This window comes from Tyto alba, unplaced genomic scaffold (assembly GCF_018691265.1).
Source record: "Tyto alba isolate M040663 unplaced genomic scaffold, T.alba_DEE_v4.0 Super-Scaffold_45, whole genome shotgun sequence".
Taxonomy (NCBI): domain Eukaryota; kingdom Metazoa; phylum Chordata; class Aves; order Strigiformes; family Tytonidae; genus Tyto; species Tyto alba.
Window position 1 is genome coordinate 8,833,782 of NW_024881321.1, and position 26,863 is coordinate 8,860,644.

At 36.9% G+C, this 26,863-nt stretch overlaps 1 protein-coding gene across 8 annotated transcripts in view; it reads left to right on the forward strand.

Annotated features, from left to right (window-relative positions):
* The window catches only part of PCDH17 (protocadherin 17), a 97,301-nt gene extending 71,168 nt beyond the window's left edge, over window positions 1-26,133 (forward strand). For 4 of the 8 annotated variants that reach the window (XM_032993900.2, XM_032993898.2, XM_032993897.2 and 1 more), the window contains 2 exons: window positions 9,762-9,836; window positions 21,512-26,133. In XM_032993900.2, coding sequence (XP_032849791.1) covers window positions 9,762-9,836; window positions 21,512-22,194 — 758 coding nt within the window. In that variant the 3' untranslated portion in view covers window positions 22,195-26,133. Of the gene's footprint in view, window positions 1-4,503; window positions 4,544-9,744; window positions 9,837-21,511 lie in introns of those variants that run through there. The other 4 variants (XM_032993899.2, XM_032993901.2, XM_032993902.2 and 1 more) reach the window with 3 other exon arrangements.
* Window positions 26,134-26,863: the final 730 nt, after the last annotated feature.

A 26,863-nucleotide genomic window follows, 5' to 3' on the forward strand; every position in this document is an offset into this window, starting at 1 on the left:
TTTTTCCTGTTCCAAACACTTGACATTTCCCATAATTTTGGTGGGTAGAGAGCGGCTTTAGACAGGCAAAAGGATTATTAAATTTGGGTGTGTTTTAGCACCCGGGCTATTACTACATTTTAAGATAATCACATGGCATGAGTTAAGGATTTTATCTATATTACAGATCTATTCTCAGAAGGCTTTACGTTCCCCTTTGCAGCCTTTGATAATTCAATTAGTCTCTCAAAAAGTTGGGAGTAGCTGTTAAATTCACTTTAATGTTAAATCAAGTACCCCAGCAGGTTTCTCTTAATATGATCGCTTCTCAGGGAGCTTAGCTCTAGAGGTGATACCTCCCAAACACAACTTTCTGTAAGAAATATGTGGGCCTTTGGAGCAGATTAAAAGAACTGTCTGTACCAACATAGCTTCTCACCATTAATAAAGTTACTTAAGATCCTGACAGTGATCTCATTTACTCGGATGGCTGTCCATCTAGTTTAATTTATTTTAATTGGCAGCCTTAGGTCCCTCCATGGAACAGATTTCATGAATATGATGAATGGTTCCAGGAACAGAGAATGTCATTAAACAAGCTGATTTTAACCCTTCCCTTTAAACATTGTCTTTTGGGATTCCCAAATCCTATTGGCAGACACTGATTGCTGAATAATAAGTAGGAGGGGATTAGCTAAATCTGCATTGACTGTGTCTTTGGAGAATGCTAACAATAACACCAGTTCTGCTTGTCTACCTCTAGGAAATGAACAAAGGATATGTTAGACGTAAAAGATGAACAGGATTTAGTGTGGTAAATAGATGCATGTCCCTGCAGAAATCATATAGCAAAACGGAGAGAAAAATCCTAACAAGAAAATGGTTCTTACAAACAGTTGGCCTTAATAGGCAGATTGTCATTGACCTTCTGTATAGGATTACAGTTTTGCTAGAAGGAAGACTTGAATTTTAGATATATTCATCCATGTCATCAAAGATGCATGTTGTCATCATAGTTAGAGCAGACTAACTGTGACATTGAAAGCTTATAGAAAATGATGTATTTTCCTCTCCAAAGGTAGAAAATAAATGTGACAGAAATACATATATCCATCTCTATGTGAAATGCTTTATTCTGTATTTTTACTTCACTTTGATTTCCTTTTTGAAATTAAATAGGCGATTATATTAAAGGATAATATTTACTGATTGTTTTATAAAACAGAATCTCACAGATATATTACTTTAGATATGTATTTTTCAAAGAAAGATTGCAAACAAATTAATTTTTAATTAATTAATCCTAGGAAACTTTAAGGAAGACATTTTACATAAACATTTTGATTTAATATATGATTTCTTCTCTTTTGTTTTTTGACTTGAAAGTCAGACTTTCATAATAACTACTTTTTATTCAGAGTGGTTAACCTATTAAAGAATTGACTTTTTTTCCCTGTGCTAGTTTTATATTTTTCATATAAACTTTTTAATGATTATTTTATTTTTAATAGCCCTTAGCTTTTTTCAACCAAAAAAAAAGCATGCTCTAAACCTGAAAATATCTACCCCAATATATGTTGTGGATATTAGGCTTATTGCTCTGTCCAGTATGACTCTGAAATACTTCTTGAAGTTATATAGGTGCAGTGAACTGTGGATGAAAATGTTGAAGGCAGTTTGTAACATCAAGCTGAAATTGAATTTATTCCTATATTATGTAAACCAGTAGGCTTTAGTGGTTAAATGTGGCTGAAGTAATATATCACAAGAGCATTTGATAATGCAGATGCACTCTACAGGATTACCATCATTGGTTTTCCACTTGGCTATGTTTAAAGAAAAATTAAATGCTAAATAAGTGTGTCAGCTTTTCAGAGGACTGTGACTGATGTTTTATGAACAAAGTTGTTGACAGTTGTTTATCATTCCAGTCTGACTCTCTGAGAAATACCAATTCAACATTAATAAATCAAAAAGCACATGAGAAATTTAAACTGAGAATTTATTTAAAGAAGGTGTATTTGGAAAGCCACAGACTTAATGAATGGAAGAACTCAGTCCTATTCAACCTTTAAAATAAGAATTTTGAGATCAGAATTATTTCTGAGAATAAAATCAGAGAGTGGTGGGAATTCCAGGTGTGCTGCTCTATATCAATAAATTTTAATTTGTCCTTGAAAAAGAGAGAAGTAACATGCTATAATTTACTTTTGGGCATCTCAGGTAACTTAAATTCCAACTCCAAAATCCAAGGCTAGCAATTCTGTACTCAGGACAGGCAGATAAGCATGAAAAATCTGGTACATAAATATGCATTATGATTCATGAAGGTCCCTTCCTTTTATTTTCCTAGTTAAGCAAAACTAAATGTATGCTTTGGTAATATTTGCAAAATATCTGTAGATTTGAACTGTAGATGAAAGGGAAAATTGGAATTTAGCATCTTTGTATGGTATCCAGTAATCTTCTGTGTTTAGGATTCAGATAGATCTGTAAGCCAACAGTGCCTGGGCTGCAAAAGCAAGGTATGGCTGGACAGAAGAGTTGACAAGAAGAATATTGGCTCTCATCTGACTTTTACTCTAAATTCCATCAGGAGCTGTGATGATGTTCCAATCATACCTAAGGTACCAGATTGCTCTGTAGACAAAGTATAGTCGATCAGCTGATCTGGATTTCTCTTGTTGAATTTCTGGAAATAATAAAATAAAATAAAATAAAATAAAATAAAATAAAATAAAATAAAATAAAATAAAATAAAATAAAATAAAATAAAATAAATTTTTTTTTTTTTTTTTTTAAAAAGCCACTTCACATCATGTCAAACATTTTCAACATGTCAAACATTTTGCTCATGTAAATGTGAAAACACCTATAGGTCATCAAAGCCACTACCTGCTTCTCTTCTGACAACAATTTGGTTAGAGACAGAGCTGCAGCTTCAAGAAATGAGTGGACCAGTTACAATTTACCTCAGTGAGGAGCAGCAGATCTCAATGTGTTCCATCAGTCATTCCAAATGCAGCATACACTTTGACACAATTTTTAATTGTGTAAAATGGTAGTAGTAGCATGATATAAGCATGGTAGCACAGTATTAGGGGAGAATGAAAGTTATCTTACTTTTTCAATAAAATATCTCAGTGGAAAAATACCAGGAATCCCAGTCTGCCTAGATACTGAATTAATATTCTGTGGAAATCCCAAAGTTATATGTGCATGTAATCACTATGTTATTAGTTTGCAAGGAGACAATTTTCCCACCAGTGGGAGGACAACATGCATTAGGAGCACATCTTGGAAAAGGGGATTCATGATGCTGCTACACACCTAAATCCCATCTACATTTATTTAGGGAATATTGGGCTCTTAGGCTCAAAACAGACAGTTTTCTGAGTGCTGAAAAGCTTAAGACAGCTAAGGGGGAAAGCAAGAGTGATGGCTATGTATTTGTAACACAGAGTTAGATAATTTTAAGACACCAACTCTATGCACATTCAGTGAAGATAGGTAGGCCTATCTGGGGAGTCATTTAGATCTGGAGCCTATCACTGACATTCTGAATGGCTCTTTGAATCTATCCTTCTCCATTGCCTCTAGAGAGAGCGTAAGAATTCTAGCCTAATATCAATTGTCAGAAATCGGATTATGTGGCTATCTCTGTTTCTTGAATGAAATTATTCTCTATCTTATAGCTGCTGTTAGGCCTCCGATGAAGCTAATATTCATCATCTGAGTCTACTTCTTGTGGGTTTTCTTCCAATCCCTTGATTGACAAGAACTCTCCCTTAAATAGTAGATTAGATAGAAGCTTCCTCTCGTTTGCTTCCTTGTTGCATGATAATAAAACTCGAACAGGAGGAGTGAAAAAACTGTGGCCTGTTTTCCTGCTCACTAGGATTTAGTACACATGGTAGGAGGAAATCAAGCTCCTCAGAAGACCTCAGCTGTAGGAATACCTTTCCCCCTGAATTCTAGACAGACATAGGCAGACACAGTTGCCTTAGGAAAGACTATGCTTTATGGTCCTTCTCAAAGAAATAAATCTTAGTAAAAGAAGCACCTTAAGCATATTTCATCTTTGCTCTCATGAATGATGTTAGATGTCACATCACCAGCATTTTTTTTATCTTACTTTACAGGAAGAACTAATTTCTGTGTGATTTCCCAATTAGAAGCCTTTATTTTTTTTTTTACTTTGCTTGGAGGGGGGGGAGGTTGAGATGAATATTGACACAAAGGTTAAAAGAACTTCAAAAGGCCTTCAATTTAGTATTAATTCTATGCAGCTACCTCCATCTTTTAGAGTATTACTGTTTTGCATGGTTGGCCTAACCAAAGAACAAGATTTGCCATGCTCTTTGATCTTTTAAAAATGTATTGAAATCTGAAATCAACTGCTTTGCCTCAATCTTGACTTTGCTGGCAACACTAAGCTGAATAATGTACTAACATGTAGAGTCCCCCTAATACCACCTAAGAAAAAGAAATTGCCTATCTTCACAGTTGGTCCATCTATGTCAGTCAAATGATTAAATGCTGTGAAGTCTGATGTGGATAAAAGAAGGAGGATCAACAATCAAGAAAGAAACAAAAAAGGAAAATAAATGAAAAAAGGGAAATCCAGCTAAAAGAACCCCATTTGATTAAGAAGCTGTACAAAGTGCAAAATGTCATGCTATGAAAGAGCATGATCTCTCTTTAAAGGTATTTGGAAGGCAGATCTTAAATATTTTTCTGATAATCATAGTGCAGAGTTCTTTGCATATCTTGCCAATAATGCAAAAATAATTCTACAGAAATCACATATATCCTTTAATTTATTTAACTTGTTTCAACCATCTAGGTTAGAGGGTTTTTACATAGTAGTACTAGGGACAATTAAGTCTGTTTAACACAGAGACAGATGCCAGATGTATGCATGTAACAGTTACAGAGGAAGCATATGCATAGTATCAACTCTACAAATAGTGAGGCTCCCTAGGCACTCGACAGTTTTGAAGCTAAGGGAGTGAATGTTTTTCTGTTATAACATTTTCCCTTGGTGGTAGCAAATTAGCTGCCTTGTATCCATCTTCAACTGGAACTGCAGAGAGTCACTTGAGAGCTTACAAATAAGTTTAGAGCTCTGCTAAACTGTTTCTTAGATACCTGAGAAGTGGGATGCATACCAGGCATGTGCTGAAACAGGTGGACTTTAAAAAAAAAGTTTGATTTTTTTTTTTCTGTAAGACATCTTTTTCTTACCTTAATTGCATACAGAATTTGTTCAAGGTCAAACTAAACCTTGCTTTCAGATATGGTGCATCACACACAATTTTTATTTAATTGGATGCTAAAACAATTCTTTTTTCTTAAAGAAAAACAAAACAAAGCTACATTTTTATTAGGAAACCCGGAGACTGTTTTTTAAAAACCACAGTGTAGATATTGGGGCTCAGTTTTCTCTGCTTTACATTATCTGTGATACTAAGAACTCAAGTCATTAATGTTCATACAGATTTCCTGCCTTTTCATTCCAATATAATAAAAAGGCTGGGAGGAGGGGGACACATTAAAATCAGGTCATGGTGAAAAGCATACATGAAACTCTAAATCAGGTAAATACTGTAGCGATAAGTTCCAGTAAATGAAAAGTTCTCTTTAAATACCCTTAGAAAGTTATTTATGATCCATGTCTAGAATAGGTTTTACTACATTTTATAGTATGTCTGCCCCACTTCTAGGGATGTAGTTTCTTCATTACAGAGTAAAGACTTTGTTAAAGAAAGTCAGCAGATTGACACCGACAGACATATTCTAAATCCTTTGGCATCTTTAAAGGTAGCAGCTGCATCCTTTACTTGCTTTGCCAGAAGAGTGTTTAACTCATCTAATGTCTCACTGTTGGATTTCCTTTGTAGGATGCTCAGCTAAATAAGATGAGGGCACAGCTAAGAGAAATTACCCTGACTGCATCTTACTTGGTGGTGATGCTTGTAACCACCGTTTAAGTCTATCTCTATGTTGTGGTTTAGGCCTGATTGGCAGCCAACCACAATGCAGCAGCTCTCTCTCTTCCCCTCCGGCAATGAGAAGGGACAGAGAGCCAGGCTTGGGGTTCAAGATAGGACTGGGATGGGGGAAAATCCCCCTCTTATGATCACGAGCAAAAGGCAGACTCGTTAGGGGAAGAAAAAAAGAACATACATTTATTACAGACACTAACAACACATAACAGAGTAGGACAATGAGAAGCATTGCCACATCTTGAGAACACCTTTCCCCCACCCCTCCCTTCTTCCCGGGCACAGCTCTGCTCCCAATATCTCTACCTCCTCCCCCAGTGGCGCAGGGGCAGGGAATGGGGGGTGCAGTCAGTGCTGCCACTTCCTTCATGTTCATTGAGGGGAGTGTCCAAAACTTATTCCCCCCTGCTCCATCGTGGTCCCCCTCTCACAGGAGACAGTCCTCCACAAACTTTCTCTGACTTGAATTCCTCCCATGGGCCGCAGCGTTCCCCACACTGCTCCGTCATGGGTCACTAACTTCCTCTGACTGGATTCTCTCCCAGGGCTGCAGCCCTTCCCGAGCTGCTCCGGCGTGGGACTCCCCCGCATGCTGCAATCCTCCCAGCACTGAATTAGAGCAGCGGGGCTACCTTTTCCCACAAAACCCCAGCATTCTTTGGGCACAGAACCTTGATCATCTGAGAAGGAGCAACAGGCCATAAATCAATGTCTGCTCCACCGTAGATCTTCATGGGTGGCGGGGGGGGCCGCCCTGCCGTCTCACCACAGGATACAGGGGGGTCTCTGCTCTGGCACACCTCCCCCCTCCTTTCTTCCTCCGTTCCTCCACTGACCTTGGTGTTCATGCAGCTGCAGCGACTCCTCACAAGTCCGACTGCCCGTCACCACGTCCCTTCTTAAATACATTATCGCAGAGGCGCAGCCGATTGGCTCAATTTCCCAAACAGAAGTGGAGCTGACTTGGAGCTGGGGGAGCTTCGAGAAGCTTCTCACAGGGGGCCGCCCTGATAGCCCCCTCCCCTGCCACCAAAAAACTCCACCACTCACTCAACCCAGGACACTCTAGTACTGAAATACACTTTTTATAAGAACGTGGCTGAGATGAAGAGTTGCTAGAGACCAGAAAAATAGATTCTAACAGTTAGCAGGCTTAAAAGTGAAGATATTAGTGAAAACAATGAGCAAATGACATCATCCTTGGAAATAGTTCCCAAATTACATTTTTTTCTTAAATATAATGCTCTGTCACATCACAGTACTCCAACATCAGTACAAAAGTTGAAGCTATAACAAATGCAAAGATAACAAGCAAAAAGGTGACTCCCAGTTGAGCAGCTCATCTGCTTCAGATAAAAGTAACTAGCAGGAGAGGTTTTGTGAATTGGTGTTGTTAATATCTATAATCTGCTTGATCCTTGAAATACAAGGAAATGATCCAGAACTTAAGGTTCTTGATGAAGAATCTGGGGAAAGGAAGATGTAAATATTCTGAAATCATCTTCAGTAAGTGTCTTTCAGAAATTAACTTAAAGTTTATGGAGAACCTGAAAATACGGTATTGAATCTGTTTACATGTACAATTCATTTTGCCAAACTAGTTATATTTATAGAGTCAGATTTGAAAAAATAATCCTTAATTATTCTTTCTGCTTGATCTAATTGGAGCACTATGCAGTCAGAAAGTTAAGTAGGATAGCATTATAAAACTCAAATTCCTAAGAGAATGAGGGTGCTTCATAAATTGGCATAAGGGTAATGCCATTCTGTAAATCTCTTTTGAAGGTGGTAATAAAACACAACACCAGCAATCTGCTAAACAATAGTCTAGGGCATCATCTAATTGAATAGTAATGAATATGTTACTTATCATAACATAGGGTAGACTCTATATGAAGCTCTTAAATATTTTCTCTTTTCCTAAGAAGATATTTCTGTATCTGTATGTCCAAGTGAGAGTTCCTTAAGATGCCTGGACAACTTCAGGGTTTTTCTGAGAGCAGCATTGTGAAAAATGTTCTTCCTCTTGTTCCAGCAGATGCATTATATGTCCCATGAAGTCCAAAGTATATGACCCATATACAACATCAACCTTTTGAAGCAGAGAATGATACCCAGTGACCTTTTCCATCTATCAGCATAAAACAGACATGGTCTCATTATGTCTGGTAAAGGAGATTTTGAATGTAAATCTAGGCATACTGGCAGGAATGTGGAGGAAACTACTCTCTTTCACCAAAGTGGCCAAATTTTGAATGGTTTAGCATCCATATAGCCTGCAGTAATTTTTTGTGAGACTTTGTAAAGGAAAACAGATAGCATTTGAAAAGCTTTACTGAATTGATTATGGTTTGGACAAAATCATGCACCTACATAGAATCTGACAGACTTCCATTCAAGAGCGTCTACCTGTAGACAGTATGTAAGCAGAGCCATCAAAAGGACATAGAAACAGATTTCTTCAAAAGCCTGTAATGTCTTTCTCCTAAGTGGCACCCTCATCAGTCAATGTCTCTAAACAAGTTTTCATATCCAAATTTGAGACAAGCTTACAAAACAAAAAGCTTGGTGCCTTCTAATTAAAGATTTGAATACTGAGATAATTGGCAACCGGTGAGGAAGGCTCAGTGGTATAATATATAGCTAATTGTTGGTGGCTTGACGGTGTGACAGATGGGGATAGCTTCTTTAAATTATGGAGCTTTTATATTGGTATTTTCAGGAAATGTCAACAGCATGATTATATTTTCATTAATGTTGTCTTTCCTTCCCATTTGTTACTTTTGTTAGTACTAATCACTTGTTACCTCTTGTCTCTAACTGTACAATCTATTAATATTTGTATAGGATGCCACACAATAGACCTGGTTAATGACTGGATTACTAAACATTGCCACAGTACAACATACATTGTTAGTATTTACAAAATATTACAAATTATATATGGAAATTATTGATATTATAATTATGACTATCTCACAATACAGTTAGTAAAAAAGAATGTGAATATCATACAAATTCTGCAAATGATTATACAGATTCAGTTAGGTTTCAGATTTAAGAGTCATTGCATTTTTAGGTGCCAGTACTGAAACAATCCCACTGTAAAATCTGTGGCACTGTCTTGATCAAGAGTAGGAAAATGTGTTCTATTAAAAATGTTCTTTCTAACAGATCCACAAGCCTGTTCTCTTCTGTTAATTACTGCAGTTTTGTTTCTCTTTTCTAGGAAACAGCTTTAGGGCTCTACAACAAAGATTTACTGTTTAAAACTATGAATTTGTCCAGATTACTAAAGTTTCCCTGTAGTTTCTCATCTAAGCATAGGGCTGGCATACCTAGCCCTTGCATGTTTCCTCCCTGCAGCCCTGGACTAGGAAGAGATTTTTATGGTGGGATTGGGGAACAGGACAAAATATATTTTCATGTCTGTCATATTGTCTTTTTACTGCAAATTAGAGTAGGTGCCAGTCTGATTTACAGGCAAATGTTGGAAACCAAAAAACTGGGTGTCCATTCTCAGCCTTATCTTTTTCTCCTCTAATAGGAAGAAATAAGACACCCTTCTAATTAGTCAGATATTTTCAGTTCACTACCAGTTATAAACTTCTGTGTTTGTATCTTTGAGTCATAGTGAAAAATTTCAAGGGCCATGAGCTGTGCCTGGGCCACAGATAGAAATTGTTTTTCTGCTGTGGAAGTTTTGACACTGTTGTGAATTTTGGAAGCAGAGCCTATCCCTGTCTGTGACTCACAGGTCTGATTTGCCTCCAGAACAGCAAGGCAGAGGCCAAAGACCCATTGTTGGGATCTGTGGACCAGCCCGCTGTGAGGATGGAAAATTTTCAGGTAACAGAAATGTTTTCTTGCTCTTACACCATCTTTAAATAAATATATGTGATTGCCATTAAATCATAAGCATGAATTTAAAGCATGCTTCTGTAAGAAAAATGTTAAATGTTCTGTAGTACTCCATGGAATCCTGAAATATTCCTCCAATATTTATGGTTTGGAACAAATGTGAGCTACAATTAAATCCATAGGCCCACCATCTTTTTATTGTTTTTGAGGTGTTTTATGCTATGTCAATATAAAAATTATATTCTTTTTATCCTGTGTCCAGAAATCAAGCAAACAAACAAAAAAACCCAAACAAAAACCCAATAAGGAACAACAGGGCAACTGTCTAAAGATTATAGACCTCAGAAGCTTGTAGTTATAATATTAGGAAAAGACCACAAGATCCAAGAGGTTTAAAAAAGTGGCAGTCCATTCTCATTTTACTGCCAGTCATTTTGCTAATCTGAGCTACATAATTGCTTTGCCTAACTGAAAGGAGCCTTTAAACAGACAAGCCAATATAAATATTCAGATTGGAGACAGCTCTGTTTAATAACGGCAAGCATGTGTATAGAAGTATTTGTTTACCTCTGCTCATTTATGTCAAAATCAATTGTAATTAAACAGAAATCCAACCACAGAAGTAGTACTTTAGCTGATTGTTCTCATCAGAAGTGTCATATAGCCCCAGTGTTTAGGACATGTCAAAGCAGGCCATTATTTTTCTCCTGTAATAAATACCTACTTATAGTCTTTTCAGTTCCTTAGTAAAGGCAATTGCCTCTCTCAAATAAAAAAGTGAGACAACATTTCATATAAATTCTGGGAAGTTTTCTGGTCATATTACAGGAATTACTGAAGTTATGAAAGGCAGTTATTTATGTTCTCTACTAGTCATTAGATGCTACTTATTATTCATTTGTTTACACATATGTACAGAAAACATAGATCTTTCACATCTATTCAAATTATTAAAATATATAAAACATACCTTATTTTATTAATACAGAGCAAGTACTAGTGGGGTTTGTTACGTAGTGTGTTTGTGGTTGGACCAGAGAAATATAAGCTACAGAGGATTTTACACCTTGTTTCTTTATTGAGTGAATTCTAGATGGAAATATTTTCAATAATGAACACAAATTCACAAAAACAAGGGTTGAATGAATCTATCTCTCAGGGAAGTCAGTGTCAACTCCATGAATGCATTGAAGGCAGATCTTTTTCTTTGTAATGTGAAACAAGGGTCAGAAGACGTGCATTATTGTTCGTCCTGTAATGCAATAAAGAGTAGAACATTTCAAGAGTGAAGGTAGATTGTATCAGCAGTGTGAAACTTCATGCTTCAAAAAGAAGACGACATACATTTTGGAATGGGTCCTCCAGTGTATTTTTCATTTGGAGCTGTTAGTTGATAGTCATTCCAGTCAACTGAATCAGCCAGTGACAATTAATCATTAATTTTTATTTTCAATATTTATAGAAAAGTAGGGGGAAAAAAGTCAATTAGAATGAAGTGTTTATGCCATAGTAAAGACTAGGCATCATCTGTTGAAAGAGAAAAAAAGAGTAAATAATTATGATAGATAGGCTAGCATTTCCTAACATAATAAAAACAAAAGATACTGACATTTTAAATATTCAATGTTATTCATGTACATCTCTGGCAATATTCTTGTTTAGCTTTCACTGATGAATATATGGTAGCACAAAGCTACATTTTTTTATATTTCATAAATAAAAAGTTATTGGAAAAGAATGCAATTGAATTACCATTTACCAGGTCAAATTTTGTAAATTATAATTATCCAAACTCTGTCTGCATCATTTAACTTAAAACACAATTTGAGAACATCATTTACAGGTTTTGAGAGGAACACGATTATATAGGCCTTGGTCTAGATACATGTCCAGGCTTGTGTACAAGGGAAATCAGACTTTAAACATATGTTTATGCACATATACATATATATGCTTTTTTATATATATATGTAAATATATGTATATATACATATATTTAAAGTCTGATTTCCCCTACACAGAAGCCTGGACATTTACTATTAAATTATATCGAGTACTTTGATACAGAGTATAGTGTTATTCATCTTAGAAACATAGTTTATGATATATTTCTTGAAAATATTTGTATGCTGATTTTCCATATACATGGATTTTTTACTTTTCACTTGCTTATCTGCTTTGTGTGTGTATGTGTAATTTAAATAATTAGGGTCTAATTAAATTAGAAAAACTTTCATCTATTAACTGGATTTGGCTACACTGAGTCACTGTTTAAAAAAAAAAATTCTTGAGTTTCTTATTTGTTATTATTATGCAAATTTAATATAATTAGTGAGTCAAACTAAGATATCTCAGTTTTAGCCATGGAAAGAACCAGATATCTAAAGCATTAATTAATTAACTTCACAGTGCAATATATTTAAGGTGAAATTAGTACCCATATTTAATTCTGTTCACAATATTTATGAGGAAAGCATAAGAAATTAAAGTTAGCGCAATAGAAGTATCTTTTGCTTTAAGCCTGCTATAGAAGGCAGATGTTAAATATTGATCCTTTGGTAATTTAGAATAAAATATGTAAGATATATCTTCTGTTTTACCAAAATACATACCTTACATTGCATTTTATATGTTGCCAACACAAATTTCATCCTACACCATCTTACATTTCTATTTGTCAGACATTTCTACCTAGGTGACTTGTTTCCAGATAGCTTGTTTCCTTTTCTTTCTATGACTGATAATTTAGCAGATTTTTTTTAGTGTATGCTTTCCCCTAAGTGCATAAAGCACTTCTGACTGTTTACCCTTAAAGCTCCAGAGAATTAGGAAAACCTCTAGGCTGCTTCTGTTTATTGTACATACTTGCACCATTAAGGGTTTATTTTCAACAGGAGGGAGACAAGTATAGAGATAAAGACCAATGGTGCATATCACTCTACCAGCACATCTACCAGCACATCTTGCTGTACAGCAAGAGTATGACCTATTTTACATACATATATTTATATATTTACCCTTAAATTGATTCTATTTTCTCATATATACTAATTTGGCCCTTGGTGGTGATAGTTCACTTTGTGTTTATAATTTCTGCTGCTGGTACAAAAGAGCCTGTTCGATTTCTTCACTGTCTTCTAGCTGTAGCAGTCAAAATTACAGGCTAATGGTGAGATGAGCAGCTTATAATGTATGATAATCAATACTCAAAATCCATTTCCTATGATGTGACATAAAAGAATGAAGTGAAAAGACACAGATTTTCAAGACTAGAGCACCAAAGCTCATGCAATGCAAGTGGTTTTCACTTCAAGGTCACTCAGTATTTGTTTCTTCTTCTTTTTTGGCTTCATATTTAATTCAGTCACTGCTAGGATGCCCAGGGAGCAGAAATGGAAAGTTAGTCAATACTGTGAGTATGAATGCAAGTATAAAAACTTCTTTAGCAAATGCAGGAAATGAGAAGGGAAAGGAAGATAAGACATGCACTATATATAACATACATATGCTATATGATATAAATCTCTTTTACTTATAAATGCTATCGGACTTTGTATTTTTATTGCCAGTAATGAATAATGTAAATTCTGTACAAGAGTTATCCTCATACCCAGTGTATGTGTACACACATGCATAAAAGATAATTTAAAAGCTTGGAACATAACTTGGCTATAACAAAATTAACCTAATCAGTCTTGAAAATATCGTATCATAGTTTATGGCATAGTATTGAATACTTAGTGTAGTTAACTTATTTCCAGTGGCTGAGAACTTCTCTGATCCTTACCTTTCATCTAATGTTTGTTCATTTTAATCTCAGTTCAGGGAATAATTTTATTATTATTTTTAAAACAAATACAGTTCAGTTAAGTTTTAAAATAAGAAACAGTGTTGAAATAGAATTTCTCATTTGTGTATTTCATATGCATATATATATACGTTGTCAATGCAAATATCAGAGAATTGTATATAAATATATGAACATTTATTTAGCATATTTTAAGATAATATGACACAGGACAACTACCTGAAAGTCAGGAAAAGTTTCCCTTCTACACATGGTCATTTTGTTCTTTAATAGGCTGTCATGTATTGAAATCTTCCCAGTTGTGTTCACAGATGGTCTCCCAGTACACTATGAGCTCTTGCCACATTAAATATGGTTAGAAAGTTTTACAGAAAATGCCACTACTTTTTTTTTTTTTTTTTTTTTTTTTTTTTCTGCGAAAAGGAAATAGTAAAGAGGAATCCTGTTTTAATGGAATAATTGAAAAAAGAGACAGCAGCAGTGAGAAGTATTGGCCTATTGACTGTACAGCTCTGAGCATTTTCTGGTAGTTAACATGCAGCATGTTTTTATTTTCATCTTTTGTTAAATTATTTACAAAACATCATACAAAGGATAGTTAAGTTTACAAAATAAAACAGTTAGTTGGAAAGCTGATTAATTCCTTAGGGAAACCTTTAAAAGTGCCATAAAACTTTTACTTGGCATTGTCATGAGTTCTATATAAGAGAGAAATAGGTTTAAATATGGTTAGAGAATATCTTAAAAAAAAACATGTTATTTCTCCTTACTGTATAGGTCAACTTCTGAAGCTAGAGGCTGAGCATGTCACAAATCTGCTCTGTAGGATTAGGAGAAAGAGAAAAAGAAGAAAATTAATTAATAGCAAGCATTTTCAAAATCTAAAGTTCTAGAATTAACATTGAAAAGGTTGGACTTGGGGAATTTTTTTGTTTATTTATTTCTGTTGGATTTCTGTGACAAAACATAATCAAACCTGGCTAGTATTAACTATTGCCGATCCCATGCTAACACTTGGAACTTTCCTCTCTGGTGCTGTTACTCCATGTGCCTTTTAAAATATGTTGATTTGATTTGTTTTGTGGAGTTTTATGTGTTCCTTTCTTGGAGAGAGATAGAGGTTAACAGTTTTGCTTCAATGTATTAAGCAGCAGCTGCTTGATGCTGTAGAAGTTCTGAAAAACTAGATATAGATATCTTTAGTGGTAGTGATCTAATGAGTGGAGTGATGTGTATAGAAATGTCCTTCACTTGTATAGCTCACTTTTCATTAAGCAATTGTTACCACATATGTTGTCTCTATGGTTTTGTATACCAATGCCATCTCATTCAAGTGAAGTAAAATCAAACACCACAAACCTAAATCGCTTCCTTAAAGTCTTCTCAGTTCTGTCACTATGTTACAGTCCCAGTGTTGGGATGGTCTTTCACTCTTGCTTTTCATTATGATAATGCTAATTTTTATTGTACACTAAGCATGCAGCTTACATTTCATTGGAGGTCATAGAATTGTAGAATGATTTGGGTTGCAAGGGACTTAAAAGATCATCTAGTCCAACCCCATGCCATGTCCAGGACATCTTTCACTAGATCAGGCTGCTCAATGTCACTTCCAACCTGACTGCAATCTTCCAAACATGGGGCATGCACAATTTCTTTGGGAAACTTGTTCCAGTGTCTCACCAGCCTCATATTAAAGTTTCTCCCTCATGGGCTATCTAAATCTACCCTCTTTCAGTTTAAGACCATTATCCTTCATCCTATTACTACACTCACTGATAAAGATTTCCCCCCCAGCTTTCCTGTTAACTTCTTGTAAGTACTTGAAGGCTATTATAAGATCTCTCCAGAGCCTTCTCTTCTCCAGGCTGAACAACCCCAACACTCTCAGCCTGTCCTCATAGGGGAGGTGCTCCAGTACTCTGATCATTTTCTTGACCCTCTTATGGACTTGCTGCAACAGGTCTATGTCCTTCTTATGTTGGGGGACCCAGAGCTGAACACAATACTCCCGATGGGGTCTCACGAGAACAGTGTAGAGGAGGTCACCTCCCTGAACCTGCTGGCCACATCTCTCCTGATGCAACCTGGGATACAGCTGGCTTTAAGGTCTGCGAGTGCACCCTGCTGGCTCATATTCACATTCATATTCACATTCATATTCATATTTGTATACATATTCACATTCACATTCATATTCACATTCACTAATACTTCCAAGTCCTTCTCCTTAAAGCTGCTTTCAATCCACTCATTGCCTAGCCTGTATTTGTATATGTGATTCCCTTGACTCATGTGCAGGACCTTGCACTTGGCCATGTTGAACTTAATGAGGTTCACACAGGCCCACCTCTCAAGCCTGCCAAGGTCCCTCTGGATGTCATCCCTTTCCTCCAGTGTGTTGACCACACCACACATCTTGGTGTCATTAGCAAACTTGCTGAGGATGCACTCAATCCCACTGTCCATGTTTCCAACAGAGATGTTAAACAACACTGGTCCCAGTACTAATCCATGAGGAACACCACTCATCACTGCTCTCCACTTGAACATCGAGCCATTAATGACAGCTCTTCGAGTGTGACCATCCAGCCAATTCCTTACCCAATAAGTGGTCCATCCATCAAATCCATATCTCACCAATTTAGAGAAAAGGTTGTTGTTCAGGACGGTGTCAAATGTTATTCACAAGTCCAGATAGATGATGTCAGTTGCTCTTCTTTTATCCACCACTGCTGTAACCCCATCATAGAAGGCCACCAAATTTGTGAGGCATGATTTGTCCGTAGTGAAGCAATGTTGGCTATCACCAATTGCCTCCTTATTTTCCATGTGCTCTAGCATAGTTGCCAGGAGAATCCTCTCCATGATCTTGCTAGGCACAGAGGTGAGACTGATTCACCTGTAGTTGTCCAGGTCTTCCTTTTATCTCTTTTTAAAAATGGGGGTTATGTTTCCCCTTTTACAGTCATCAGGAATTTCACTGGACTCCCATGACTTCTCAAAGATGATGGTTAGAGGCTTAGCCACTTCATCCACCTGTTCCTTCAGGACCCACAATGCATGTTAGCAGCTCGCAGGGGCTTGTGTACCTTCGGGTTCCTTAGAACCTGATCGAGGTTTCTTGAACCTGATGTCTTACATTTGGCAGTTGTCCCTTACCCCAGTCCCCACCTTTGCCTTCTGTGACTTGGGTGGTGTGGCTGGAGCACATGCCAGTAAAAACTGAGGAAAAAAAGTTGTCGAGTACCTCAGCCCTCTCCATGTCCTGGGTAATCAGATCTCCCATTTCCTTCTGAAGAGGGCCCGCATTTTCCCCTGTCTTCTTCTTATCACCAGGGTACCTGTAGAAGCATTTTTTGTTGCCCTTGATGTCCCTGGACATATTTATTTCTATCAGGTCTTTGACCTTCCTAACCTGATCCCTGTCTGCTTGGACAGTTTCTCTATATTCCTCCCAGGCTACTTCTCCTTCCTTCCACCCTCTGTAGGCTTCCTTTTTGTGTTTGAGTTTGTCCAGGAGCTCATTGTTCATCTGTTCAGGCTTCCTGTCATTCTTTCCTGACTTCCTCCTTGCTGGGATACATTGCTCCTGAGCTTGGAGCAGGTGATCCTTGTATATTAAATAAATTTCTTGGGCCCCTCTTGCCTCCAGGGCTTTATTGCATGCGACCAAGCAGATCCTTGAAGCAGCCAAAATCTGCTCTTCTGAATCCCAGGGCAGTGAGCTTGCTGTGCACCCTCCTCGCTGCTTTAAGGATCTTGAACTCCACCATTTCATGGTCATTGCAACCAATGTCTGCCCTTGAGCTTCACACTCCCCACCAGCCCGTCCTTCCTGGTGAGAGAAAAGTCCAGCATAACACTTCTACTTTTTGGCTCCTCTATCACTTGGAGAAGGAAGTTATCAATACATTCCAGGAACCTCCTGGATTTATTATGCCCTTCTGTGTTGTCCTTCCAACAGATATTGGGGTGACTGAAGTCCCCCATGAGGACCAGGGTTTGTGAATGTGAGGTTCCTACTATCTCTCTATAGAGGGCCTCATCTGCTTGGTGTTCCTGGTCGGGTGGCTTGTAGCAGACGCCCACTATAATGCCCCCTGTTGCTGCCCTTCCTTTAATCCTGACTCATAAACTCTTGGGTGGCTTCTCATCCATCCCCAGGCAGAGCTCCATGCATTCCAGCTGGTCACTGTCATGGAGGGTGACACACCCTCTTCATGTCCCCTGTCAGTCCTTCCTGAAGAGCCTGTATCCTTCCATGCCAGCACTCCAGTCATATGAGCCATCTCACCTGTGTCTCTGTGATGACAATAAGATAGTAGCCCTTCAGGTGTGCATATGTCTCCAGCTCCTCTTGTATATTCCCCATGCTACGTGCATTTGCATTGATGCATTTAAGTTGGGCTCCGATGAAGCTGACTTACTGGCTGGAATTCTTTTGTGCTGCTCTTCAGATGCTCTCCTGCTGTCCCATGATCCCTCTCCAGGCTGTGGGCATCTATTCCTGGTGCTGGCGTTGAACTGGTAGGAGTGGGAAGGATTGAGGTTCATCTCCCCTTGCAACTTCAGTTATCATCCCTTTCCTCCAGCAAATCAACTGCACCACTCAGCTGGATTTGATCTGTAAACTTGATGAGGATACACTCAATTTCTGTCTATGTCATTGATGCAGATATTAAATAATGTTTGTCCCTGTGTCCCTTGAGGGACACTACTCATTATTGGTTTCCACTTGGACGTTGAGCCGTTGACTGCAACTCTCTGCATGCAGCTATCCAGTCAATTCCTTATCTGTCTAACAGTGCATCCATCAAAACCATATCTCTCCAATTTAGCAACAAGAATATTGTGGCGGACTGTATCAAAGGCCTTATAAAAGTCCAGGTAGATGACATCTATAGCTCTTCCCTTGTCCACTGATGCAGTCACTCCATTGTGGAAGGCCACTAGATTAGTCAGACAATCTGCCCTTGGTGAGGCCATAGCAGATGTCTCTAATCACTTCCCTGTCTTCCATATGTTTTGGTATATCTTCCAGGAAGATCTGTTCCATAATCTTACCAGGCACAAAGGAGAGGCTGACTCATCTCTATGAATTTTATATTTAAAGCTTTTCTGTTACATTCTTTTTCCTCAAAAATCACTGTGTTTTTCTCTCCCTGTATCTCATTCTCTTTTGCTTTTGATATTTTTTTTAGGGCTTACACCAGTGTCATGTCCCAGTTTCTCAGGACAGCAACCCAGATTCACTGATTCTCAGGTCAGAATTAAGGTGAAACAACACTAGGTACTCTTCAACTCAAAAACCTAGCTTTTATTTGTTCACAACAGATATTGGCATGAAACTTTGTCAGTAAGCCTTACTACCTCTGCAACAAGAGGTAAAACCCCACAACTTACACCGACATACAGCAGATCTTACAACACAAAACAACAAGCCACAAAGTAAATGTGCCCCAGCAAGCCTTAAACATGCCCTGACAAGCCGTGCCCTATATGCAGGGATATAGGGATAAAGAATGGGAGAGAAAAGGAGAAAGAAGGAGACAGAAGAAAGGAGAGACACAGAAAGGAAAGATTTTGCCAGTCCTGGTTCCAACATTGTTCCAGCCAGCCTAGATATCCAGTTCCAGAGGGGCATCACAGCTCAGGGCTTCAATTCATGTCCTTTTATAATCCCTTGCCCCTCTTCTGAGTAGGTACTTGGACTCATTAGGCTAATCAAGTGTCATGTGCAGTCTATAATTCTAGAGTTCTCTTGGCTTTGGTGCATGCGTGGTTTGTATCTTCAGAGTCTTCTGGAAACGGGTCGGTGGGCTTGGGGGTCACTGGGGAGCTGCTCGCTGCTCCCTGCAGGTATGACCGGTGTCTGATCTTTCTTCTTTGTGTATTTGTTGTGGAAACGGCTTCTCTGTTGGCTCTTTATAGAGTAAATCAAGACAGGGAAGTCCAGCCTCAGAAGAGTTTGGTCCCACACCCGTGAGACCCTCTCTTCTTACCACATCTTCCCATCAGAGACCTGCTGTTTCCATAGGGACTGTTTCCTTTACCAAAGTTTTCTATCAGATGTTTGAGTCATTAACTGTGATTTCATCAGACCCTCACACACCAGTCTTAGATCTTAAATTCTTTAAGGAAGGGAGTATCTATACAGCATGACACTTTTTCACAGAATTCTATCATTAACAAGTATCAGTTCTGAGTAAATTATCTCACTCTGATTTAACTGATCATTGTGACATAATACAGCTTTATTTAAATTTAAGTCACATTTATTCATGTCTTTTTAGAAAGGTGGACAGTCAAAGCTCTTTAAACTATTGGATTCCCATAGATCACCTTTGGTGTTTCTTCTGACTCAGGCTTCTGCAGTGCAACAGTCCATGAATCTGGTGGTGATATAAGATTACTAGGCATTTATTTTCTAATTTCGAAATATGATGATCACTTATATTTTCCTTATCTTTGGGTCAACAAGTTTGTTCTGCTTTTCTGAATACCTGCTGTCTATGTCTGTGTGTGTGTGTGTTTCATTCTTACATTTAAAGGTATACTCATAGTTTTTTGTCTAACTGGAATTGCAGGCATTTTGTAAATACTAAATTCCTTAAATAAAATGAATATTTGAACCTATCTGCATATTTTGTGGAAGAAAATGCTTAATAGCTAAAAACCTGTGTATAGCTGATTGAAACCTAGAGACAATAAAAGGATTTATTCTATCAGTATTGACTAGAGAGTACCTATGAGAAGAAAGAAATAAAAGAGAGCAACTTGGATCAGAGTTGTTTTTTTTTTTTTTTTTTTTTTTCTAAAAAAGAGATTTAAGGGGTATTTCCTTATCCATGACATTGGGTTAGAGTCATGTGTACAATTAGAAAATGGTAAATGGTGGCCCAAATATATTCTAATACTGTAAAATGACAGACAAGGTAAGGTTTTTAAAGTGGAAATTTTTATTTGAATTGTAGAACAGGAAGTATCAAAATTTATGTTCCAAAAATGTAGTGAATAAAAAAATCTTATTTAACTATATTACTTGAAAGAAATAAAAATATAGAAATCCTATCTGAAAACACTATCAGTTCAAATAGTGTGTCACAGTTTGTCATTCTTCCAAATGTTATGTATTGAGCAAATCCATTTTCACTTACTTGCACCAAAACAAAAAAGAGGAAAACTGATTACATGATCCATACTCATGTCTAATAAAATTGCAATATGCACTTTTTGACAGGCTTATATTTAATGCATACTGATGGAAAATTCTAGTTCTCTGTTCTCAGCAGGAAAAGTAGGCTTTTTAAGAAAACCTTTTTATTTTGTGACTGTCACACAACATAACAATTATAAATGAAATGGAGGTGACAAAAATGAAAAGCCAGCTTGCTGATTTTTATGAAGTGTTTGTATTTCCAGAAAGGCAGTCACTGCTCAGTTATTTGATTTGAAAAATTAATCCTGATAATGCCTTTTGAGTTCCTTAAGTACTGTTCACTCTTTTCTAGGATGAGTTTTACAGAACAAAGCCTAACAGATTTCTACAGCAGATTAGTTTACAGATGGAGCTCAATTCCACTGAGAATGATTCTCTAATGACCCCTTTATACTTCCATTGGGCTGTGTGAATGCTTTAATATGTAGAGAACAGAGTTAAATAAATCTATTGTCTCAACTAACAGGTTTATGCAATCCTTCTGAAATATTTTAATTATAGCTGCTTCTTTTTCTCTATAATTAAGAAACCAGATGTCAAGTAATCCCATCATGTGTTGATCATAGCCTATCCATTAGTTTAAAGAAATCCACTTATAATTAGAGTTTTTTCTCTTTCTCCTTTGTTTTACAGAGCAAGAAGAATGTGTTAACTGCACAGATGAATGCAGAGTGCTTGGTCATTCTGACAGGTGTTGGATGCCACAGTTCCCTGCAGCCAGTCAGGCTGAGAATGCAGATTATCGCACAAATCTCTTTGTACCCACAGTTGAAGCTAATGTTGAGACTGAGACATATGAAACTGTGAATCCCACTGGGAAAAAGACTTTTTGTACATTTGGGAAAGACAAGAGAGAGCACACTATTCTCATTGCCAATGTTAAACCTTACTTAAAAGCCAAACGTGCCCTGAGTCCTCTGCTTCAGGAGGTTCCCTCAGCATCGAGCAGCCCAACCAAGACATGCATTGAGCCTTGCACCTCAACAAAAGGACCACTGGATGGTTGTGAAGTGAAATCAGGAGCCTTGGCTGAACCAAGCAGCCAGTACTTGTCAACTGACAGTCAGTATCTATCGCCTAGTAAACAGTCAAAAGACGCTCCCTTCATTGCATCAGATCAGATGGCTAGGGCCTTTGCAGATGTGCATTCCCGAGTGAGCCGAGACTCGAGTGAGATGGACTCTGTTCTGGAGCAGTTAGACCGTTCAGCCCGGGATCTAGGCAGGGAGTCGGTGGATGCAGAGGAAGTTGTGAGAGAAATAGACAAACTCTTGCAAGACTGTCGGGGAAGTGACCCTGTGGCCGTAAGAAAGTGAGGGGGAAAATAAGGACAGGCTGGCAGTTATGTTCCTCTTCTGCTGATTAAAAGTAAATAAATAAATCAATCCCCTGGTTGTAACAGATTTACAGGAATGAAGGAAGACCAATGCTGCTTAAAGGCTTTTAGTGAACATCTGAAGTGCCCACAAGTATGTTCTTTTCACTGCTCTTTCTTTTTGACAGATAACACTGGTTTCATTTTGACCAAACTTTCATTAGGACAGAGTCAAGTACACTAGGAACAAAATGAAAGAAGGAAAGATGGTGCCATTTTGACAATCTGATAGGAAGGTGTGAGAAAGGTGGAATGGAAATACATCTGATACTTTAAGACTGTCCTCAATAGCTGATGCTGACTTTACTGTTTACGTATAAACCCCAAGAAAAACAGGGTTGAATATTTCTGATCTGTGGTGGATTTCCAGCAATCACCATAGGCTTCTACTGAAAGTCCTAAAAAGAGTTCTTGTAGTAGTCCAAGTGACACCAAACATTAACATTCATTTGTGGTAAACATTTATGTACAAAGTTATCTGCCACAAATATGAAAAAAAAAAAAAAAAGAACAAGAAAACAAAAAAAACCCATTCCAGACCATTATTCAAGAAAACATATCCTGATCATTAGTAAAACACTTCATATCATATTAAGGTTAAATGTAAAATGATATAGTCCATCTTGTCCTGCACACACATAAGCTAATTCACTTGATAAACAAGAAAAAAAAAAAACATTTTAATATCTATTTAGCATTTTAGTGTCCAACAAAACTATAAATAGTTAGTGGTAAGTTTTAAAAAAACTAAGGTAAAATAAAGTTTGAATAAAATAGTTACCTTTAAGGGTAATACACAAAAGAAATTAACATTATTAACACTTTTTTATTCATTTGTGGACACTAAAATAGCTCAGGAAAGTGAAAATGTCTTAGACATCCACAAAAATCACATGATCATTTAAATGTGCAAATGTAAGAAGATTCAGTGTGTTTACATCAAATGACATATTTTTATTGATTTATTGCAGATTCAGTGCATATGAGCCAAATTGTTGAGTGTATAAGAGCTATATTGTGTATTTTATTAAATTAATATATAGTTGTGTTGCAAAAATATTTGGGCTTATATTGTAAATGGCAAGTGTTGCCTCGGTAGCTGTCGAACTCTATGAGTTTTGTTTTTTCCTGCTTCCTTTTCCCCATGGATTGTGGGAAGCAGCGCCTCAGAGCAAAGTCTCTTGTTTAATGTATGGTCTACGAAGTACTGCAGTACATAATCTGTTCAAAATGTGTTTGAGTGAGCTGATGGAGCTAACTGAACGGCCTACAAATACATCCATCAGTCATGGTTATGTGCAAGTCCTTGTAGAAGCTTCTATTGCAAACCCATGTTTAATAACAAAAATTACACTTGAACCAACAACTGGAACCTCCTTGTTTTTTTTTTTTTTTTTTTTTGTTTGGTTGGTTGGTTGTTTTTTTTTGGTTTTTTTTTTTTTTGTTTGTTTTTTTTTTTCTTTTCCAAACACATGCAGCCAGCTTGTTTAATGTAGGATATTTGATTGACTTCTTAAGAGATGCCACCATCTTCAAGGTTTTGCTATTAAGTTAATAGACTGGAAAAACATCAGTGCCAATGTGGCACGGACAGTATTTTATCTGATTCTTTAGAATGTGTAATTGTTTATTACAGTTCTAAATACACACTGCTTTTTTTGGGGGGTGGTTTTGGTTTGGTTTTCATTTGTTCTGAAAAGAATTTGCAGAATAACTTGGAATATAGTTTCTACTTTTTATTATTTTTTCTAAGGGTGTTTTTATTGCATTTGAATTATTAAAAATTGCCTTCAGATGAAAGTTAAAATCAACCCGAATTCAAAATGAACTTGCACAGAACAAGAAGAAGTGGAAGAATAAAATGTATAGCTCAGGATTTGTCCCATATATACTTCAGTCACTCTGTGGGAAAGACCACTAGGGAGCATTGTTTAAAATGTTGTATTGGGTTTATTAAATTTAATCTGCACTATACAAACATATGTAAAAGAGGTTGGCAATCTCAAATCCCAAAAAGCCATAGTTTTCAACAGTTCAAGAAAGAAAGTTGACCTAACATCCTGTTTTGATGTTGAGGTTACATTTAAATGGTGATTTTAGCTAGTCAGTCCTACAATGAATTGTCTTTGGGAGACAACCATTCTGACAGTTTGCTTTCAGCTCCTTCTGTTTAAAAAGTCTACAATTACATGTAAAAAAGGATCTTGTACATGTTTATCAAGCTACTCTCCATGTTTTGGACAATTTATGTATCTAAAATGTGATGTTGTCTGTGTTATATGATTTTATTTTTTTTTGGCCAGGAGACCCGAGATTGGTTTTGCTTGATAGCTTGATAGCTTGAAATTCCATAGTGGAGAGGATTTCTTATTGTTTGATCAGTCTCTTATATGTATTTCTGTGGTGCCCATCACCAAAGTGTCTGCGCACCAAGTCTTTAGCTCTGCCAGTGAGATCCATTATTCAGCAAAATCTAAGCCAGTATGTAAATGCAGTCAAGTGATGGAGATTTGTGTATTTTATAAATGATTTTAACACTGAGTAACCAATTGTACAATTCATTGTATGTTTCTGAAGACATGAAACCACAACATTCTGAGAAAGGGCTGTGCCAATGTAAGAGGAATTTACCTTAAGGCTCTCTGTCACTAGTGATTTACTAGCTTTAGCTGTTTAACACATTATCTGTATTTAGTAGTGATTATTTATTTACCACTCTGAGGTAATTCAGAATTCATGACTCACAGCTTTATAGAAGAACTTAGGAAATCTTGCTTTTATTTAATTTGGCTGACAACTTGTGTTGTAGATCTCCGGCATACTGCTTCCAATAAGGATATCCCAGGTTAAAAATCTGTTTCACAATTTAGAATGGATACCTAATGAACCAATAAACCAGCAGAGCTTATACAAAGTGAGTTTTGTTGGTTCAGTCAAAATTAACATGACTGTGTGTGAAGGAATTATTACACTCAAATGAATTTTAAAAGTATTTTTTTCTCCATGGTATCTCTACTATCACCACTGGAGAAAGAGGAAACAATGAAAGATAAAGTTTATGAGTTATTATTTCTCTCATTCCTTATATATGTGTTTTATAACACTGAAAGAAAGTATCTGCCACGATAATTATAAAGAAATGATGGAGTCAAGGTAGGCAAGTTAACTAATAAAATTGTACTGTGCACTGTGAATAACAAATAAGGCATTCTATATATTTTTTTTTTTTTTTTTTTATGAAAGCCAGTAACTGGGAGTTCTTTAAACAATTGGCCAATCAAATCAAGACTCAAAATCAGATCTTTTTGTCTGTCTTTTTTTCTTGGTATATTTCTCAAGAGATTCTCCTGAACTGTGACTTGCTACTTGAGACTATAGGTTTCCCAGTCCAAGTTACGCCTAGAAGTCAAACATTGCTCATAGTGGAGCAAGATACATCATTCAAACAAACTTTCAAGACACTTTCTGTCCAATGGAAGGGAAATTGCTGAGGTCAAGGAGGAGTCTAAAGCCTAGCATAATATACGCCCACTCATTATTGTTTTATCACTTTCTTTTGCCATCAGGCAGTGATTATTATTGCATTAATTCAAATGGGAGTTTTGACTATCAAGATTTGTTGATTTGAAGTGTAATTGAATGAAACCTGATTAAGGTTTTGACTTCTCTGGCTCAATTGTGATACAGGTTGGCATACACATTTATCAGCCCCTGTCTCCCCATATGGCTCTAAGTTGCACCAATGACTGGTGAATGACACAAAAACCGAACAAAAGCAGCATACATTGTATGGATTATCTCAACCGCTATTGTTTAATGGCTGTGTTTAATGTGACCTATCTGGAAAATGAGGACTACGAATAAAAAGCAATTACTAATAGTGGTGTTGCCTGCTTTTGCATTCATTAACACAGAAGAAATGTGTTAAACACTGCATACCACAGGGAGCCTGATGGTAATTACTTTGGAAAAGCAACTTGGGGCAATGTGGCTGTTACAGCTAGTTATCAGTTTGCCAAAAAAATGACAGTTCCTGCTTCATTTATTAGAAATGTGTAACCGTTTTCTCTCAACAGGAAGGTGTTGAGGAGTTTTCATCAAGCTGCGTAGGTTTATCTTTTAAGAAGCTGATGTGCTGAATCCCTACAGGCTGTTATTTTCTCATGGAAACATGGAGCTGGATTAAAGGATAGTTTGGTTTAGTACACAGGTGTGAGTTCACCAAAAGCATTATAAATGAGGATATAAGTTCTCAGAGACAGTCAGCCCAACATGAAAGATCAAAACACTACTTGAGTATAAAAGTGGAGAAAGAAATCTGAAGCATGTAAATGGCTTGGTGTTTTTTTATTTTTGTTTTTAGTTTTTTTATATCTTTCTTAAGAGCCTAAGTAATAGAAGTAAATAATTTTATTCATGTTGCTGTAAATAACATGACAAAATGCTGGGAAAAATATGACCAAGTTCTATGTCTGGTTGTTTGAGTTTGTTGCTATAATTTATCACCTTGGTTAATCTTTTTTTTTGTTTGTTTTTTGTTCTGTTTGAACATCATGATCAATTCCTCAGAATATGTGGCCATTTCTGTCTGCTCCTGTGTGACTGTAGGA